Below are 21,311 nucleotides of genomic sequence, written 5' to 3' on the forward strand. Positions count from 1 at the left end.
TAGAGGTAATGGCTACATTTTCCTTATCAAAAACCATCAGCACCCTTTTACATCTGATCAACTGATCATCTAATAAACTGACATTTACTTTCTTGCTTTCGGCAAGTTGTCACATAAATTATACATAAATGTTACACTTTTATCAATTCATTTCACATTAAACCTAAGTAAGTCAGTTTCATCATTACGTTGAAATTAAATAGATTACTTAAAGTTTAAGTTGTGTACTGACATTGACATTTAAATATTGTAGTAACTAGTACGAAATAAATGTATAGAAGGCGAAAGTTAGTATATACCGACAATTTAATATGCTCTTACTGTTTAAATAATATATTTTAACCATTGTAAACATATTGTTGTATGAAGATTATTGTATTCATTGTATTCAAAAGCATCCTCAGTGAATTTTAAAATACTGGTAAATTCAGCAAAATTCAATCTACATGCTATACTCAGCTTGTTTGCAAGACAATTAAAAAATATCTCTTTGAATGTAATTAACTACAAAGTGCCTTAACCAACATGATTATGGTTGTTGAAACTTTCAATAGGATTATAACAGCTCAATTTTATTGAACAGAAAGGCTTTTAATGCACAAATGAATTAACATTCCAAACATTCATTTTTTTCAAGTCGTATTTTGCAAACCTGTCAACGAGTTATTATCAGTACCTCAAATCAATACAAACTGGAATTAAGATTTTTTTTAAAGATAACAAACAATGTATGATTCTGCAACACATCAATCCAACCAAAATGAAAGGAGTGCATAGAAAAGAATTGAACTACAAAACACTGAGCTAGATTAAGCGAGTGATTGCAGGCCACATTAGGTGTTGTCAGACCTGATAAAAGGTTGGCCACAAGTCGACACGTCCTCTATTGAACAGACAGTGCAGTACATGTAGTTTCAGATAGGCTCAGACATTCATGGATCTTAATAGTCTACGGAACTAATCTATTTTAAATTGTCAAATTAATGTCAGATTTCAGTGATACATGTGGATGGATATTATGGTGGTGTGAAAAATTGCTATCTAGGAGTTAAAAAATATACATCACAGGTAATGGTTTTATTTAAAAATTGATAAATTTAGCAGACTGAGTAAACATTTATTTATTGAAACAAGACATGGTCTGTAATATCAAAGGCAGTTGAGGGTTAAATAAATACATTGTACCCTGGAGAGACTGATGTCAATGGAGGCTTTGGGATTTACTATTTTAAGCACCACACGCTGGGTACTTAAAAAAATTAAACCGCTTACAATATATTATTTTCTTAGCATATCGAAATGATGCAGAGATGGATAGCTGAGAATTTAAAAACTGGGAAATCAAAGTAAGGTATAATTACGTACATGGTATCTGAGGAAATTAAAAATAGAAATAAATTTTCTTTTTTTAAGTCCACTTTTTACAAAAAAGGGCATGGTTAAATATACAGTTAAAATTGAATTCAATAAAGGGTTTCAATAATTGCTGCACAACAACAATTATTAATCAAACCTCCATGCTAATATCTTCCTGATACAAAGGCCAAAGGGGCCTCAAATTATTTTCAATTGATGTCAGTCAATGTTTGGAGGTACAAAATATTACTGTGAATCAACTATAATAATGTCTTCATTTTCTATAGAAATATATCAAATTCAACATTACAAACAATTAAATACCAAGATGTCGTACATTTTATGTACACAAAAAGAACAAAATGAAAACTAATTTTACAAATATTTCGCGCAAGTACACATGCAGTAATAATAAACACGTCAAACATCATAAAACATAATAATTGCTGCAAAAATCCAGAGTCAGGGCGATTACATTTTATTTTATTTTTTAATGGAGATGTAGAGGTATGATAAACAGAAAACAGGTTACTGTCCATTCTTTGTGTAATATATCAGGCTCGGTACAAATAAAAAACGTTGGGCGTTTTTATTTTAAGCCTCATTAACAACCTGTTATTCTCTATGTATTCGGTTCAAAGTTAAAGATAAAACATTTAACAATCTCATACCAAACCCAATGAAATATTATAACATGCATGATTGATGCATGTTATTTAATGAAAATCATACAAGTTTTATTTGTACATGTTTTCTTGTTAAACAATATTTTCATCATATACAAGGAACATACAATTGATCATTAAAAGCAGATGTAAATTGGAAAACTGATACTTAAACCAGTGTTCAATTTAGAGATAATTAGATACATGTTCATATGAAGAATACAAATCACACAAGTTTATCTATTACAAAGGGAATTTCACAGTCTCAAAGATAATACTTACTAAATATCATGATAGCCATGATATCAAGGGAAAAGACCAGTGTTATCAAAGTACCAGAGCAATGTAACATACTAGTGATGGTTTTGAATATATTATGTTGATATTTATTTATAATTTCTTACCTAATGTGTATAAATATGATGCAAATGATGTTGACTTATTTTGTAATATGATTATATACTCTTTTGAACAAAAACAAACATAACATCTTTAAATTTAATACATGTACTTATAAACATCTGAAGTTTTCAACTTTTGTATTAATACATGTACAGATACAAGTAAATGATGACTCAGTGTCAATAGAATTATTATAACCACAAAACTATTTATATAACATATTGTTTACACTTTTATTTCAGAAATTTGTTATTGCTCATTTATTTAAATATAGATTAATATGTGCAATATTAAACTATTTTTTCACCAACCGAGATAATTTTGGCTCGATTTTTGGGGACTGTGCTCTGTGGAAAGGGGATTAACCCTTTGAGCGCTGGAACCGGATTTTGAAGACCTTTGCAAACAGTTTGGATCCAGATGAGACGCCACAGAATGTGGCGTCTCATCAGGATCCAAACTGTTTGCTATTCTGATAGTATTCTTTGACAAAAAATCGAAGAAAATTGCTAATTTTAGAAATTTAGCAGACAACATTTTAGCAGACAACAAATTCCCCAGCATGCAAAGGGTTAAATGCATGTGCCTAATTAGTCCACACAGGCTAATCTTGGACGACACTTTCTGATTTTATGATAATTTTTGTTTAAAGAAAATATCTTATTAGACTGCACAGACCAATCTGGAACGATACTTAACGCACATGCATTTAACCCCCTTTTCACAGAGAACGGTCCATTGCCATTTCTCCTACTGAGCCAGGTATTGATTTGTTTCAGAAGCAAGTTCACCTATACAATATTGTGCAGCTATTATTAATTCATAACAGGTATTTATCTACCAACATCATCTCTGTATCCTGTATTTACTGTATCTCACATCATCACACCTGTCAATACAAACAGTCTGACAGCTTGTACAAACATTCTACAAGTTCCTTGTTACCTGAAATGGACTTGTATAGCACTTCCTAGGTAAATATTTACATGTTGTTTATTGTGGAGGTTTTATTATCCAAACGATATTAACATAAACATAATATTGATAATATTTATTATGTAAAGAAGACACAGTCATATTATTAGTTTGCTCCTGTAAAGTTCATAATTAGTTTTGTTTACTTGATTCCACTGCAGTAAAATAATAAAACAACATGAAACAAGATAGAACAGTCTAACTGAAGTATATTTTTGTCAAAATCAAATAGTTGTCTTATTGTGCAAATTTTGCTACTGGTTATATTTCAAATAGAACAACAGTTTTCCTCTGCTGACTCGACTGTTCTTCCGCTTTGCTATCAAAATGGATGCTATCTGTCACCTAATATAATGACAACAAACAAACATTTGAAGTTTAACATCTGCATCAGTAATAAAGAGTATGGAAACAATCAGATGAACTTTAACAAAAATAAATCAAGAAGTGTCAGGCCATGCCAAGATTATATAATTTCACATTTTTTAAACAATAAGATGGAGAGGTTGCCCATTTACCTTTTCAAATTTTCTACATACAAAAAAGGTTGTAAAATTCAGCTTAGCTGCAGATAATAGTCATGGAAATCATTCAGTAACCTCACATGATGACCAAGTGTGAAGTTTCAGTTGAATACCTGTAATAGAAACCATGATTTGGGGATGTTGTAGGTATAGATTAAACCATTTCTTAAGAACAACAAGAGATGTGTTTGTCAGAAACACAATGCCCCCTAATGCGCCGCTTTGATTGATTTTTTTTTACCTTTAACCTTGAAGGATGACATTGACCTTGACCTTTCACCACTCAAAATGTGCAGCTCCATGAGATACACATTCATGCCAAATATCAAGTTGCTATCATCAATATTGCAAAAGTTATGACCAAGGTTAAAGTTTTGTTACACATACAATGACAGGCACATACAATGACAGACAGACAGGCCAAAAACAATATACCCCCGATCATTCAATCCGGGGGCATAAAAAAGGAAAAAATACAGCTCAATAGCAGATCAGAGTTATGGAACTTTGTAAGTGACCTCACACAATAGCCCCTACACATGTGTGAAGTTTTACTTGAATCTCTGCAAACTTGAAACAGTGATGTGAATAGGTTGCACATTTACATTTAAAATAGCAAGGCGCAGACGCCCACATTTGGGTATGAGAATTGTAGCTCAGACTTTTCAGTGAATATTCGAGCTATTAGTGTCAAATTATACAAATTTGTATTGTGAAATGTATACACTGCTTTAAATAAATTGCAATGCCTGTCTGGGTTTATCCAATGTTCATCTGTCTCTATATTGCAAATACTTTAACTTCTTTGTCATATAACAAGAACAGTTATATCATTTTAATTGAGTCATTTGTCATTTACAACTCTGTGTGATGGCCAGTTTTAAAGAAGATGTGGCTTTAATAACTCCCAATGACAGTTTATTTCTGATTTTAATGTTGCAACAGTAACAGCAGCCAGTCGTTTTAACCTAGTCTTTTATGATCATACTTCAATGTGTCATTTAAAAATAAGTTGCCATTATGATATATGAAAATCATGTACAAGTTTGTGGTTACATTAACCAATTAATAATGTTCCATTCTTTTTTCTTCACCTTGTTTGTCTTATTTCTTATTCTTTTCTTCTTGGTTATGGTAATTTCATTTAAATCCAATGTGTATTTTTAATTTGCTATGGTAAAATGGGTAAGGTTCATTAGGGTCACAGGGATGAGGGGAATATTATTGTGTTTAACCCATTATAGTGGACTCCCCCCTCACTGTTTTTTATTGGGCGGAGAACTGCCCTCCTGCTGAAAAATAGGGGGCGGAGAAGTGCCCTCCTGTCAGAATTGATGACCCGGAGAAGTGCCCCCTCAATAAAGAAATTTTGTGACGAGTAAAGTCGATAAAGTCGATATTTAGAGAGAGTATCACAATGACAAAAACGCCAGTAACTTTCTTGCTAATTTGGTTGGAATGTGAGCAAAATTTCAAAAATAATATACAAGTAATAAGAGGTATAAAACGGCAAAAAATACCTGCCTGGGCATGGACGTTGCCATTTTGATAATCATGTGATTTTCCCCTATGTGACCAAAGAAAAAAATCATTTTTGCTAATAAAAAGTTTTCGCGGATGAAATATTTGATATTTTCTCCAAAATTAAAACAAACAATAAATATGCAATTTATTACATCCTTATGCAAGCTGAAAACAATCGTTTGTTTGTTTGTTTTCACCAATTACGGATTGCGACGGTTCCATATAATAAACCATTATGCCGCTTTCTTAAAAGGTAATAATTAAGTGCTCAACAATTAAAGTCGGCCCGGTCTACCAATTAAAATATCACGGTGCTTATCTTTTAAGGTAACACGTTCTAAGCCTGCCTAATTAGCTGCATATTAAAGCAAACTGAAACCGATTTTGTTTATGACGCGCTCATAGGCGCTCAATGGCAATGTTTTTTATTTATTTATGATTCCGTCAAATGTATATGTTTATACGATAGACAATTTTGTGCTACCTTACATATAGGCATCTATTTTGCCTATTGAATTAAATTTATTATTTGTAAATTTACGAATTTTTTCGCTATTTTCAATGGTCAATTACTATCTTTTTGTGCATTAATTCCAATGTAATTTTTCTTTCGTAAGTACTACATGTAATTAGTTGCATGTCTATATTTAGTAACGACACATGGTCTATATTAACAGGCACGCTTTTTCTGTGTGGACTCGACTATGTTTCGCTCTCTTATTAAAACACGACTTTTACATGGCATTTATGTATAGTGATTGGTGCAGATGCGTACAATGGGACTTAAAAAATATTAACACGTGGATGTAGAAAATTTATGTTATTCAGTTCGATAAATGGAAATATACTTGTACTGAAATTGAATTGTTACCGGATAAAATGTGTTCGGGTATAACCTGTAAGTATTGTTTTCACTACGTACTCACCATAAGTAATTTACTGCTCACCATTTGCATTGAACTTCACAATAGAAACCATTGTTGTAGCTGTTTGCGGCAAAAAGGTGTGATGATGATGCCCCACGTTTCATGCTAATTGAAATTGACACAGGGGGGCACTTATCCGCCCCTTGGGGGGATCTATGCTGTTTACCAAGGCCTTTTTTCTAGACGCTATGCATAAATGGGTTAACATGCCCAGCATGACAGCATCAAGTACCCAAATGCAGCAAGAGCGGCTGTTAGCCAAAAGGCACATCGTAGAGTGAGAACCTGGCCATTAATCTAGCAGGACAGACAGTGAACTAACAATTACTAGGGGGTTATCAGCCTTTGAACCATTTATCAAGTTGATTTAGCTTCTGTGGTGAACAGAAATATGTCTTTATAGATTCTCTTCCCCATTCACAATAGGACTGAATTTTTATGCAAACAAATTATGACCTAAAATTAAATATCCTCAAACAACAAAAACAAAATATAAATGCACATTAATAAGCATCACTCTTAACCCTTGCCCACTTAGAAGCAGAGTAAAAATTGGTTATGTGCAAACAGCATAAAACAGTAACTTGCAGTCTGTTCAGGTTTTATGCTGTTTGCTGCTCATCAGTACCTATGGTTCGGAGATAAAGCCTTAAAAACTTGAATCTTATGAGAAAGGTCTTCAATTTAATATAACTTTTAAGTAACTACAAATGCATGAAAATACGTATCTAAGTTGTATAGGGTTAAAACAGAATTAGTATTGCATAATATGTATTATTTAATTTTTCACTTTCTCTGATAACTTCCTTCACGATTTTGATTTTCAATGAACACATAAAGGTAATTTGATGTTCCTTTCTGATAATAATGCTTTACATTTCTAAATATGTAAAAGCGTAAACTTGTATGTCCCATGGGTTCAAATTGGGAAAATAATGTAAGAAGCAAGCATTTCATATTTGATGTTTCAATTAACAGCTCAGCAGTCGTATGTCAACAGTTGTCATACAAAACTGTCAACAATGATGGCCATGTTAATAAAACGGCTATTCTGTATTCAAACAGTGGTACTTATTGCAATAAAGGTCCTGTAATAGCTGCAGACAGGTAGTGGGATGACGGTGAGATTGCATGTCAATATCGGTAGTAAGTTCAACTTCATACAAAAAGGTTATACAACTAATGATTGATGTTCTATTTAGGGACTAACTGTCTGTAATTTTATTAATTGATTAGCTACACTTACCAGGTACCGCTATAAATGAATTTAGGAGTTTTACTTCTATGAAGGACAAACAAATTATGCTTAAATAAGTTTTTCCTTATGGTTTACCACTAGAGTACAAGCTAACTACCTTTTCTTTCCTAAGGACAATGGTTCCTATGGACAATGGTTTCTATGGACAATTGCTCCTATGGACAATGGTTTCTATGGAAATTGGTTCCTATGGACAATGGTTCCTATAGACAATGGTTCCTATGGACAATGGTTCCTATGAACAATGGTTTCTATGGACAATGGTTCCTACGGACAATGGTTCCTATGGACATATAGAGTACATAATTTATTAATTAAATATCAGAAGGAAATATTAAATTTGTTAGTAGCGGATCCGTGGTCTAGTGGTAACACACTGGCTTCACAATCCAGAGATCGCTGGTTCGATCCCCCGCTGCACCTAACCTACTAACTCGTCTTTCGCATGAGACGTTAAACCGAGGTGCAGTGTACTAGGTGCTATACACCGGGCACTAAAAGACCCAGGGTCACCTCTGGAACGGGGTGTCTCCTGTATCTTGCACTATCCCCCGTAACCAACTAACTCGTCTTTCTGGGGGCGATGGCCATATGGGAGACAATCCCGGTGCACTCGATAAAAAACAAAAACAACAACATAAATTTGTTACACCATAAACTAAATGTACAATTAAAACATGAAATGTTGTCCTTATTAATTTATAAATCAATAAACAAAAAAAGCCCATTGCACTATTATAACACTGATATATGATTGCTCATTATTTAAATAATGTAAAGCCATTTCTTAGACATCTGAGAGAAAAGATTATGATAAGAGATATCAGGGGAGGGGGGGGGGCTAATATACAGTGTATTAGCCCCAATATGCCAACTGGAATACCACATGCAGAGAGGATTATCATATTTAAAACAAGGGGAGGAGTTTTAATTATCTGGATAACCACCGATCTGGATCGCATAATTGCTTTTACTTAGGAAAACATAACTGTTAATAACTGTTATCAAAAGTCAAAGGATTTCCAGGTAATAACTGGTTTAAGGCAGTTTGAGAAAGTGCTATAAACAGGAGTGCTAGAGTTCTCACATTGTGTAAACTTTCTACCCCAATTCCAAAGTGTTTTTAGCTGCATGTCAGAATGTTTATTACCTCCAAGTGTGTTTGTTTATGAAACAGCTATAAATTATTGGGACATTACCACCAGGTATGTAAAACAGTTCTTAAGTATAATGTTGAACTTGTGATATGAAACTAGTTCAGCTTATTAATTAATGCCTTGAATCATACAAATTAATGAACACTTTTTAAAAACATACACAATCATTAAAGACTGTTCAACGGGCCCATGCTCTAATAACAAATAAAGCGTTTATCAAATTTTACAAGAAACTTTTAACTTCCGAAGAAATAATAGTTTTAAAATTCTATAGAACATTGACAAAAAGTATGTTGTCTGTCTAAGAAATAACTAAATATTTGAATAAATGTAACATATTACATAAAAATGTCATATGATACTTCAGAGTCTGAATAATAGAAATTTGAAGTTTAATGCATACTTTATATAATCTCTAAAGCAGTAACACTGATTTCTGTCTAGAAATGTTTCCCATTTTGACATTCATTCAAGTCTCATTAAAGGTGTACATTGCCAAAATTGCAATACATAATTAAACAGACATGTAAAATGCAATTACAGTACTAGTTTGTTGTCTTTTTAAGGTTTAAACCTCATGAGTTAATAAAAAAAATGATCCTCTCATTTCATGAAATTGACAGGTTATTTTGGCTCGATTGGTCATTGTCGGCCCGAGTACTACTTACATGTACCCCGGGTACTCTTAAGTATACTAACATGTACCCCGGTTATAGTAAATATTATACTTGAACGTACCTGGTCGATATTAGACTGTACCCGAGTTGTATTCCAGCCCCAAATCCGATGTCGTAAAACGCGCTAACCAATTACCGTGAAACGATATTGTTTATCTTTAACAAACTTCTGCTTTAAAAAACTGCATCAACATGCTTTTTGAGTAAGAGTTTCGATAATATAGAGGCCATTTAACAGAAAGTTGAAAGTGAACATAATTAAGTTCTAAATATATAGCCGACAACAACCGATTTGGCGTTAAAATTCCTGTGTACGTTTTAGTATATTTACCGTATCCGGCGTACATGTAAGTATACTTAAGAGTACCCGGGGTACATGTAAGTAGTACCCGAGCCAACAAGGACCAATCAAGCGTTATTTTTAGGACTGTCTATGAACCATTTTGTGCAGCTGCTTTTCAAAATTGAAATTTATTATTTATTCAAAATTTTATAATGTAAAGTTCAAATGATAAATTCCTTCCCACTAACAAGTCAATGTGATTGGAAAAAAAGATGCTAATATTGTTGTTATTATTATAATAAATAATTTCTCAATTGGTTGTTCAAATGTTTAAGCCATTATTTTAAATTTCTCAGGTATTAACAGACCCCAAAAGTTAAAGTTTTATTGACAAAAATAGCAGGATTTTTCCACAAAACCATTGTGATAGTGATATATATTTCATTTTTTTTAAACTTAAAGACACATAATGTATACAATAACATAAATTAACACAAGTCCAAGTCAACGTATTCAAAGAAAATTAAAAATATAATTTGGGGAAAATGCTTTATTTTACCTTTTTGGTAAAAAAATATAAGTTATTTTCATTGCGGCAATTGTGTGTGCCTTTAAATCAAAATTGTTTTTCATTTAAATATTGTATTTAAAAAAAAATTATCTCAACACTATGCAATATCAGAGGGATTATCACATGAATACTGTCTCAGCAATGTCAGCATAAACTTCACCATCTTGACAATCAGGGATTTCCCCCCTGAATATTGCGCAACTGCAAATTGCATGTGAATTCACTGCACAAAAGAGCGAATAACGATTTAATTTGACAGCAGTAATTCTTTTGAAGTCTGGTATCTACATGTACATGATGCAATGTAAAACTGCATGAAAATGTTCAAGGTCCTTGGTGATCCGTACTCTAAAACTGTTCAACAGCTATAAACTTGTTTATGAGGTATATAATGAGATTTTTTACTTCATCATGTGCATGTTGAATGTTTTCATATCCATATGTCAACATGTCTGCAATGATAAATCAACATGAGTCATGTAAATTGAATAATCACATTGTGCAATGTAATGAATGCACGTAGTTAGAGGTTTAATGCATATAAAGATCTCTATTTTTGGAGTGGCTTGTTAAATTGCAACAGGTTTAAATAAAGTACAAAACTTACATTAAGTGGTTTTGTAAATTTCTTTAGAGGATTTTAACCAACACTGTAAGTATTAAATAATTTAAGATTAGATTATTAAAAAATTAATGAACAATTCCATATAATTTAAAATCACTGGGAAAATATGCAACACTTTTAAAGGTTGTAACAAATGTAACTTACATACTTTTTATTCCCCCAGATCGAATGATTGGGGGTATATTGTTTTGGCCTGTCTGTTTGTCATTGTATGTGTCTGTCTGTCTGTCTGTCATTGTATTAGTCTGTCACAAACTTTAACCTTGGTTAAACTTTTGCAATAACTTGCAATATTGAAGATAGCAACTTGATATTTGGCATGCATGTGTATCTTATAGAGCTGCACATTTTAAGTGGTGAAAGTTCAAGGTCATCCTTTAAGGTCAAAGGTCAAAAAAACAAATCCAAGGGAAGTAACAAGCTTTAAAGGGAGATAATTTCTATTTATCATTTGGCAGGTACAGATCATTTTTACAAGGGAAGTAATATTTTTTAAAGGGATATAATCAAAAATAAAAATAAATAAATCAAAACAGAGCAATAGGGGGCATTGTGTTTCTGACAAACACATTTCTTGCTTAGAACATTAATTTGATATATACTGAACCAGAGATTTTTTTAAATTTAATCTGTTATCATGAAGATAGTCAATTTCAAAGTGTTTTGGTTTCATTTCATCTACCACTTAAGTTAAAGTTTTCCTTATAGACACAGGCGGCTCCTGGGGGTTGTAATGAGTTCCAGATATATAATAGGTCTTCATCAAACGCTCATATTGCATGAAATATGGTGATGGGTTTATAATTATGTCATTGACATTCATTTAGTAGCCATGGTACACAGCCTAGTGTAGACTAGCTGCTTCATAGGATAATTCAGCATTAAGTATACATTTTTGCTCTTTGAACTAGATTGTTTTAAAAGTTCTAGGGTAATTTAGATGGAGTAAATTATTTTACTAGGAAAAACAGTACTTAATGGGTTTCTCAGAAATGACACTGCCAATATAACATCAAAAAGATTTACTTGTTTGAATGATTGTTTTTTCCAGCAAAGGCAATTAACTTTTGTTTTCATTTTAACTCATTATTATATGCCTGACGTTTTAAGTAAATTGTATGGGCTTGAAAGAAACCTGCTTAATGCCAGTGCCACAACATGCATACTAATTGTTACATGTCTATCCATCCCGAACAGGTCAATCCAGCTCATTGATAGTACAAGTACACATTTTTGGTATACTCTAATTTAATGCTGTTGCTTTCATCCAGCTTAAAAACTCAATTCTTCTCAAAAGAAAACAACAAAATTGCTTGACTCTAAATACTTGCATCCTGGAATAGTCTAAGAGTATAGCACTGCTGTCTAGGCTTTAGGCAATGGATTGGTCTAGTCAGGAGACAAAGTAGGCAGATGGGTGGTCTGATAAAGGGTAGCGTGTGTCAGGGACAAATTACTGCTTGCTAATAAATGGAGAATGTCCAGTTTAATAACTGTGAGCAGAATGCAAGATTTTTCTAAGCATGGTTATTCTTATAGAGAACAACATACCAAATAGCTGCAATAATATGACAAGAGGATCAATGGCCCTGAGGTGCCCACCCAAGACCACAAGCAGGAATTAAACTGTTATGAGAAGATTACATGATCACAATTGTTTTCATTCAAGACTGATGTGACATTGTTCCAAACATATGGCAGCCTTTTTTTGTATGACCCAGTATAATTTTTGAATATATCAGATATCATAAAGACAGCATTGTTTGATGATCTGTTCATGTGAGCTAAAAAACAATGCAAAGCAGTCTGATTTAACTACAAAGTTGAATGGCACTCTTCAAATAAATTATTCATGACCAGTTGAACATTAACCCATTTATGACTAGCGTCGAGAAAAAAGGCCTTGGCAAACAGCGTAGACCCAGATGAAACGCCGCATGATGCGACATCTCATCAGGGTCTGGGCTGTTTGCTTAAAGGAATGTCTGTAAGAAATATTCTCAATATAGAAATAAATATACTTAAGACATCCCTAATTTTGAAAATAAATTGATCCAAATTAGGATGGGAGAGTCCACTAGGCATAAATGGGTTAATGTGAATGAAATAAAAATTGCATTACTGGCAAAGGAACAGCTATTAATTACCCATAACAATAACAGAAAGCCTCAAATGCATACAACTATGACAAACACCAGAGCCTTTCAAACAAAAACTCCATAATTATCATAACAAATCCATCCAGCCATAGTTCTGGTAAAATGTTAGCAATGGCACTTGGAACAATGTACCTGGAACATCTGTCTTTCTGAGCAATATCTGCCTACAAACTATAGCACCTGATTTTTACTATACCCAGTTGTGCAGACGCACATGTGTTTCTCATTTCATTCATGAAATTTGTAGCTTGTGTTTTACAAGTTTTTGTTCCTTATTTCCTGAGTATTCCTGATAAAAGTTGGACCAAATTTTCTATGTGTGCCTACACTAGAGCTTTTCTAGTCACATTATCTCAAAGGTGGGCTTACTGAATGCACATCTGACTGTGATAGAAGGCAAACAAGACACAGATGAGTTGTGTTTACTTTTTGGGGTATCAAGTATAGATCTGTAACAGGATAATAGTAATGTACTACAAAACGCATATCATATGTCAGTGATTCAGTAATGCACCCACTTAAATCCAAAGGCTACAGTAACAGTGAACAACAATAATTGTTCCAGTAGACATTGATTCAAATTAAACATGGAAGGTCATATTATTGCACTATAAAACTGGACATTCTAGCAATACTGCAACATTGCCAGCCTGGCACCATCTGCATATGTTTTGTCTATATTTCTTGATGACAAACACAAATATAATAAACACTTATCTATTTTCCTATAAAAAAACTTTCGCATACATGACATATTTATAAGAAATAAAACTCTCAGGCCACATAAAAGCAACATCAACTTTTTAGATAATACAGTCTTATTATTATTCAGCAACAGCTGAGTAACATTGCAGTGTTTGGCAATGTCTCTCATATTTTTAAGCAACACATGTTGTAGCTCCAGAACTTATCAACTTATCTCCCTTGTAGAGATCAATGGAGATTTTGGAATCAAAGGTGAACTGGTATCACAAGCTCAGTAACTCAAGGAAGATAAATTTGTCATAATTAACTTTGAAGCAACCCATATGCTCCACATTTTAGTGTAACAAAAACTTTTCAGTAATAAAAATCAATATTGACAATTCACAACCAACCAACATATCAATCTCCCTTTATTTTACAAAGATATTTGTACTTGTGATGAATACTTGTGTAAGTTGTAAATGTGGTTGACTTTCCAAATTATTCAAGCAAGTGGAATCAATGTTATTACCAGTACACATAAATTGTTATGTTCCTGCTTAAAATAAAACGTGGTGTAATTTAAGCAAAAAAATTACCAAATTAACATTAATACTAAAGTTAAATAGTTGGTGTTTCTGTGCATATTAAATGATGTGTGCTTAAATTTTACTGAAGTAAGTGCAAGAGTTACCTATTGTTAATTTTATCAGCAACAGAACCGCAACGATGATAGTATTTCCATTATTTCTTTTTTACATCAAGAATGCCACATGTTGTGTTCAGCCTAATAATAAATATATCATTTTATAGGTAATGATGAGATATGCAGAAGTGTTTCCGAAACAGATTTCACCTTATAATAAATATATCATTTTATAGGTAAGGATGTGATACGCAGCAGTGTTTGCCTGTTAGATTTCAAGCTCCACCTCAGAAACCTGACAAAAAATCAAACGTTTCAAAGCATGAATTTATGTGTTTCAGGTCATAGCATCAGATGATATCAACAGGCAATTGCAGCATCGATATGAGCAGACGGTAGAAGTTGCTGGTGAGTTTCAGAAGGGTCCGACAGCTGATGGTACTCTTGCATGGCGGAATTTCTTGTACAGCCTTGACAGTTAAGTGTGCCAAGCTTTTGCAGTCCTTTTCAATCCTGGATCTGGAATACACATCTAAGGATTCCAGTTTCTTTCCAGAAGAGAACAAAGTTTCCGTAAACATTTGGATTGTATCTGGCAGAAGTTTTGAAAGTACCTATCATGCAAAAAGCATGTTGATTAGTATAACAAAATACTATGAAGGAGTAATACATGTCCATTACGTGTCTTGCTGTTTGATAAGTTTTATTTAAATTTCAACAATAACATCAATAGTGAAGCACTTTGCGAGGACAAGTGACAAAGGATTTAAATGTTTTTGTGAGAAGTTATGTTAAACGTCATATCCAAGACAGCAACAAGATTCAGCTGCGTCCATGAATGGAATATCAGTCGGCGAGTCACCAGTCAAGGAATTACACAGTTTCCATGCCGATGAATTTAGTCACGGTATCTAGGAGACAGCGATTATTGGAAAAAACTGAAAACAAAGGCCTGCAGATGACAGCACTGGAATTCACTCCATAATTCTTCTGTACAGGAAGGAAATAGCTTCAGTTGGCTGTCATCTTCACTTTGTAGTTACTAATGGTTCATTCTGTGTCAATTACACCTCAATCTTTGACATGAGCTGATATATGGGTTGACCCATTTATTGGCAATAAATATTGCTTGTGTGACTTGTGACAGATGTTCTCTTACTTTGCTTCTTGGAATAATAAAATGGTTGACTTGGTGACAGATGTGATATAACTTCACTGTTTAGATAAGTAAAAAGAAACTTGAAAATTCTGTGGGAAAAAACATATGTGATGCAATGAAATTGCTGAATAAATGCATGGAGCTTGGGTAATCATGTTTTTCTAAGTGAGAAAATGACATGTAATGGATGTGTTTACAAGCTTTTCAATGGGAACAGGCTTCGCTCATAAACAAGATAAAATGTGGTAGCTAGTTTCTGAAAATCTCTGCTAATGAAGAACATTTTTTACAACTGTCTGTGATCGACTTCAGACTGTGAAAACGAGTAGGAATTAATGTTGGGATGACAGAGGCATCATAAAGATTCCCTGTTCCAAAGAATTATCGCAGGAGAATATTCCAAATAATTAGCCAGCAAAAAGTCAGGCATAATCTCCAGTATGATAATTTCTGTTGGAAGAAGTACACACATTTGTTGGGAAGTGGAATTCAAAATAATGTGAAGTGCTCAACATCACAAAGAAATATGGCACACAGCATAGGCATTTTGATCGTCTTTCTCTTTTTAAGTGCAATAAATGCAGTGGCAATCATGCTGAATTTCGAGTGTACTACATCCAGTGCAGATGCAATAGTGGGCGTGGCTAACTGCTCAAGACAGCACCTAGCCCACGTGCCAGCCAACTTACCACACAACATTCGAGTGCTCGATCTCTCCAACAACCAAATCACACAGCTTCAGGACAATGCGTTTGTGAAGTATGAACTCCTTGAAATGCTGCACCTGCATAATAACAGCCTGTCGAGATTAGAGACGAGGGTGTTCAATCGTTTGCGGAGCGTCATGTACCTCGACTTGTCATACAATAACATTGCCGAGATACCCTCGCAAGCCTTTCGGGACTTGAAATCCTTGCTCACTTTATCCTTACTCGGCAATAAAATTGTCACCATTCATTGGGATGCGTTTGGTGGCATTACGAAATTAACTAATCTGTTTTTATCGGGTAATCACATTCAAAGCATTCATCCTAATGCATTTACTGGATTACGCAATCTACAATACCTGGAACTACAAAATAACGCTCTTTCACAGCTTAATGGTTCTTCTTTGGAATCATTTCAGACAAATCTTAAAGAGATCAAACTCTTCAACAATCCATGGTTTTGTGACTGCAATTTACGATGGTTAATACAGTGGCTCAAAAACAGTAGTGAAACAGATATTCAGCGTCTTCGTTGGAAATTTGGTTCAGAGGAGCCAATGTGTAATGGACCATCTATTATTGATCAAAGACTGTTTTCCAGCTTAACAGGAGAATGGTTTCTATGTCCTATACGAATGTATTCCAAGGCCAGGAACCAAGAAACCTTGGCTGGTGGGGAGGTGGAGCTTTTCTGCAAATATTCAGCTGACCCCCGTGTTGACATTCAGTGGCTGAGAAATGGTCAGCCACTTGACCTGTCACAGAAGCAGAAATACAAAGTGGACTATGAGGGCACAATTATGACAACAAGTCGGTTGTATATCTTTGACTTTGGATACGGTGATATTGGTGAATATGAGTGTTACGCGGAAAATAAACTTGGACGTGCTTTCGATTCCTGTCTGGTTACCATCCAAGGTGTAGATCCATCTATTGCTTTGCAACCAACGACAAAAAATGTGGAAGATGATAAAGACCGAGTTAGAAATGCAATAATTGCTTCCTCGACAATAGGTGGTGTTATGTTTTTATTGATAATTGTTCTCATCATATTCTGCTGCATAAAAAGGTGCAAACGGTACCATAGAAGAAAGAAGGAGTCCATAAGAATGAGTTTTGAAGAGCACTTGAAGGCTAATGGCTTCATTGAGCCCAGTCTTAAGAAAGAGCCAGTAATGTTTGACGATGTCGCTGACAGAACACCGTCGCTGGAGGATGACCTTGAGGAGCCAGGTTCAGTGTATGATTCCCTACAAAGACCTCGACAGCCCAGCTCTGTCAATACAAACACATACATTTCATTCAAGACAGAGTTCTCTGAACCCGAAGCCGAAGAAGAGACACAGCTCAATTCCGAGGGACACCAAACCACAGCCAGCACTTCCAAGACGAGTGACGGCTCCCAGTGCGAATCTACATCCCCGCTGCTAGAAAACATATCACCAATACTCATTGATCCTAACGACCCATTTTATGAGGAGGCAAATTTATATGTGCCACGTTTTTATGCCTCAACAAACAATTATTTACATTCAACGCCTCGTGATCTGGAAGCTAATATTCTCAATGGCTTGAATTCAGCTCCCAGGAAGATCCAACGCTTTGAAAGTGAATTCATTCCAGTACGTGATGTCCATGGATTTATACTCCCTAGTATGACAACATTACACACTTATCACTCGGCAACCTTGCCACAAAATGGCCATGTGCCTAGGATTCCACACAGGACTCACACATTGCCGCACGGATTTTCAGCACATCACATGCCAGACTACAAATCAAACCCAGCTGTCAGGAGTAACAGTATGTCGACCAATCACCGGAGTTCGTCTGTCGGTTATCTGGGTACAAACCCTCCCAAAAAGCCCCCTCGAAGCTTTCAATCGCGTGACACTGTATCATTACATTCTCAATCAAGCTTTGGCGAGGAAGGAGGTTTGAAACTCTCACTACCTAAACCTGGGTCTGTGGATGGGTACGGAACTGCTGTCTAATGTCATAGAATTGTATGTTAAACTAGAATATAATATGCCATTCAATCATGAATAATTGTACTTCTACATGTATTTGTGGATTGTGTTTTTCTAATGGTCCCAACAAATTCAAGGTTTTTATTCTTTATCTACTTAAAATTGTCAGACACATAAAAGAAATACTAAAGGTACATGTAATTGTATCACAAATTAACCATTATTAGATTATTTTACATCAAACTCTGGTTCAATATGAACAAGTTTAAGATCCAGAATATGGAAAAAGTAATTTTAAATATATATTAGAATAATTTAAGTTTTCAACTTTATTCACAAATAAAATAAAGAATCTTGCTAATGCATTTGGTACAAAACATGTATAAACATACTACAGGTACTTCCATAAGTTTTTGGACACATTTTATGTGATAGGTGGCAAATGAAAAACTTTCTATTTATTTATTTGGCTCAATAGATACACTAAGTATTACTATTTGAGATCCTGAAGATGACTATATTTTTTATTATAACTGTTTGTGCATAAGAAATGCCTTTGTTGCATAATAAACTGGATTAAACATGTTGTTCTTGTATGAACAAAGACGCAATTCAAGTCTTTGCAACACTGAAAATGTAAAATCGCTTTGGGGTTCATTTAAATCATGAACAATTATGTGCTTCACTAGCTTTTAAGAATAGGAAGTAAAGACTTCTATTGCTCTAATTTTGAAAGTCCCAATTATAAAATCTGGAATCCTACTTTGATTCAAGATACAATAAGTATAATTCTACCAATTAAATGGATCACAATATATTGTAATAAAAAAAATTCAAATACGTATGATAATATCATGTATTCGCACATACATCATGTACAGTCACCCAACATGGCTGTCATATCTGACTGTTATTTAGCTGCTTTTGGTTAATAACTAGTAAATATTTCCAAGGGTTTCTGAGGGAATGCGGTAGTCATGCAAGATCCTACAGTTTCATTTTTTTCATGCGTTTTAAAATGGAACAAATTTGAATCATTCAAAAGTTATTATCAGTGAATTTCTCAACATTTCCAACTCCATCCATTCTACAATAATCCAGTTTTATCATGGTTTCTATTGTCAATAGCAAAATATGTCTAATATGACAATAAATGTGTTACAGAATTTCAGGAACGCCAACATTTTCCATTTTATGGAAGTGCATGTACCGTACTAAGTGAATTGTGGGCAAATGTCAACAAGACATGTAAGCATTGAGCACTTTGAATTGCCACCAAGAAACAAGAGAATTCAGTTTAGATTGAATGCAACATGTACCAACTATTATCTGAAAATTTAGCATAAGTGAACATGAATTTCTTGGAGTAAAAACAACACATTTTTCTGTAAATCTTTCAGAGTAACAATTTAATACTCAACAAGACCTAATTCCAATTGAACATGATACCTGTACATGGCAAAGTTTTAATTGATTGTCATTAATAAGATTTGCCAATGTCAGTCACACCTAAGGAAACATATACTGGTATCACGTGACACTAGCATTATTGGCTGATTGGACAGCATAAAAAGGACAATAGAATGGATTGTAGACAGATTTAGAAACATCAATATCAGCTTCTCGCTGACCAATGCAGACACTGACAGAAGCTTAGTTAACTTTAGTGATGCTCAGTATTACGATGTATCGGATTTGCTGTCCAGATGAATTTGTCCTGTGTATTAGAAAACAGTGTATATGCAGATTATTTGACATTCACTTTAATTCCTCAGCAAATTTCGGGCGTTATTTACATCTGGCTGTCCATTTATGGCTGCCCTGAGTAAAATGGCTCACACAACAACGTTCAAACAATTATTGGCCTAGAATAGAATTGTTAATCTTGCAATCTACTGTTTATCCCATGAAATAACTAGGTTCATTCTGGTCTTTAAATACCAATACAACAAGGGCTGTTTGTAATACATGCATGCCCCCCAAATCGGCTGCCAGTTGTAGTGGCAGCCATTATGTGAATACCATAGAAACCATTTTACTGCTTCAGGTCACTAAGACCTTTGACCTAGTGACCTGAAAAGCAATAGGGGTCATCTGCCAGTCATGATCAACGTACCTATGAAGTTTCATGATCCTAGGCCTAAGCATTGTTGAGTTATCATTCGGAAACAATTTTACTGTTTCAAGCCACTGTGACCTTGACCTTTGCCCTAGTGACCTCAAAATAAATAGGGGTCATCTGCCAGTCGTGATCAATGTACCTTTTAAGTTTCATGATCCTTGGCCTAAGTGTTCTTGAGTTATCATCCGGAAACCATTTTACTGTTTTGAGTCACTGTGACCTTGACCTTTGACCTAGTGACCTGAAAATCAATAGGGGTCATCTGCCAGTCATGATCAATGTACCTCTGAAGTTTAATGATCCTAGGTCAAAGCGTTCTTGAGTTATCATCCGGAAACCATTTTACTGTTTCAAGTCACTGTGACCTTGACCTTTGACCTGAAAATCAATAGGGATCATCTTCCAGTCATGATCAATGAACCTATGAAGTGTTCTTGAGTTATCATCCGGAAACCATTTTACTGTTTCAAGTCGCTGTGACCTTGACCTTTGACCAAGTGACCTGAAAATCGATAGGGGTCATCTGCCAGTAATGATCAATGTACCTATGAAGATTCATGATCCTAGGCCTAAGCATTCCTTGAGTTATCATCTGGAAATCATTTTACTGTTTTGAGTCACTGTGACCTTGACCTTAGACCTAGTGACCTGAAAATCAATAGGGGTCATCTGCCAGTCATGATCAATGTACCTATGAAGTTTCATGATACTAGGCCTAAGCATTCTTGAGTTATCATCCGGAAACCATTTTACTGTTTCAAGTCACTGTGACCTTGACCTTTGACCTAGTGACATGAAAATCAATAGGGGTCATCTGCCAGCTGTGATCAATGTACCTATTAAGTTTCATGATCCTAGGGCTAAGTGTTATTGAGTTATCATCCGGAAACCATTTTAATCTTTAGAGTCACTGTGACCTTT

General features: G+C 34.4%; 2 protein-coding genes across 9 annotated transcripts in view; one reads left to right on the plus strand and one right to left on the minus strand.

The window, feature by feature from the left end:
* LOC127870968 (leucine-rich repeat-containing protein 24-like) overlaps positions 1 to 18,852 on the plus strand; it is a 38,658-nt gene extending 19,806 nt beyond the window's left edge. Inside the window, exons 1-3 of one of the 7 annotated variants that reach the window (XM_052413571.1) lie at positions 844 to 1,068; positions 3,203 to 3,252; positions 14,774 to 18,852. In XM_052413571.1, coding sequence (XP_052269531.1) covers positions 16,118 to 18,292 — 2,175 coding nt within the window. In that variant the 5' untranslated portion in view covers positions 844 to 1,068; positions 3,203 to 3,252; positions 14,774 to 16,117 and the 3' untranslated portion in view covers positions 18,293 to 18,852. Of the gene's footprint in view, positions 1 to 843; positions 1,069 to 3,202; positions 3,253 to 8,634; positions 8,657 to 8,742; positions 8,836 to 10,818; positions 10,971 to 14,773 lie in introns of those variants that run through there. The other 6 variants (XM_052413572.1, XM_052413569.1, XM_052413574.1 and 3 more) reach the window with 6 other exon arrangements.
* Positions 1 to 21,311, minus strand: part of LOC127870971 (protein YIPF5-like) — a 73,400-nt gene that overhangs the window by 34,512 nt on the left and 17,577 nt on the right. The gene's annotated exons all lie outside the window — the stretch shown is intronic.

This window comes from Dreissena polymorpha, chromosome 3 (genome assembly GCF_020536995.1).
Source record: "Dreissena polymorpha isolate Duluth1 chromosome 3, UMN_Dpol_1.0, whole genome shotgun sequence".
Classification (NCBI taxonomy): Eukaryota; Metazoa; Mollusca; class Bivalvia; order Myida; family Dreissenidae; genus Dreissena; species Dreissena polymorpha.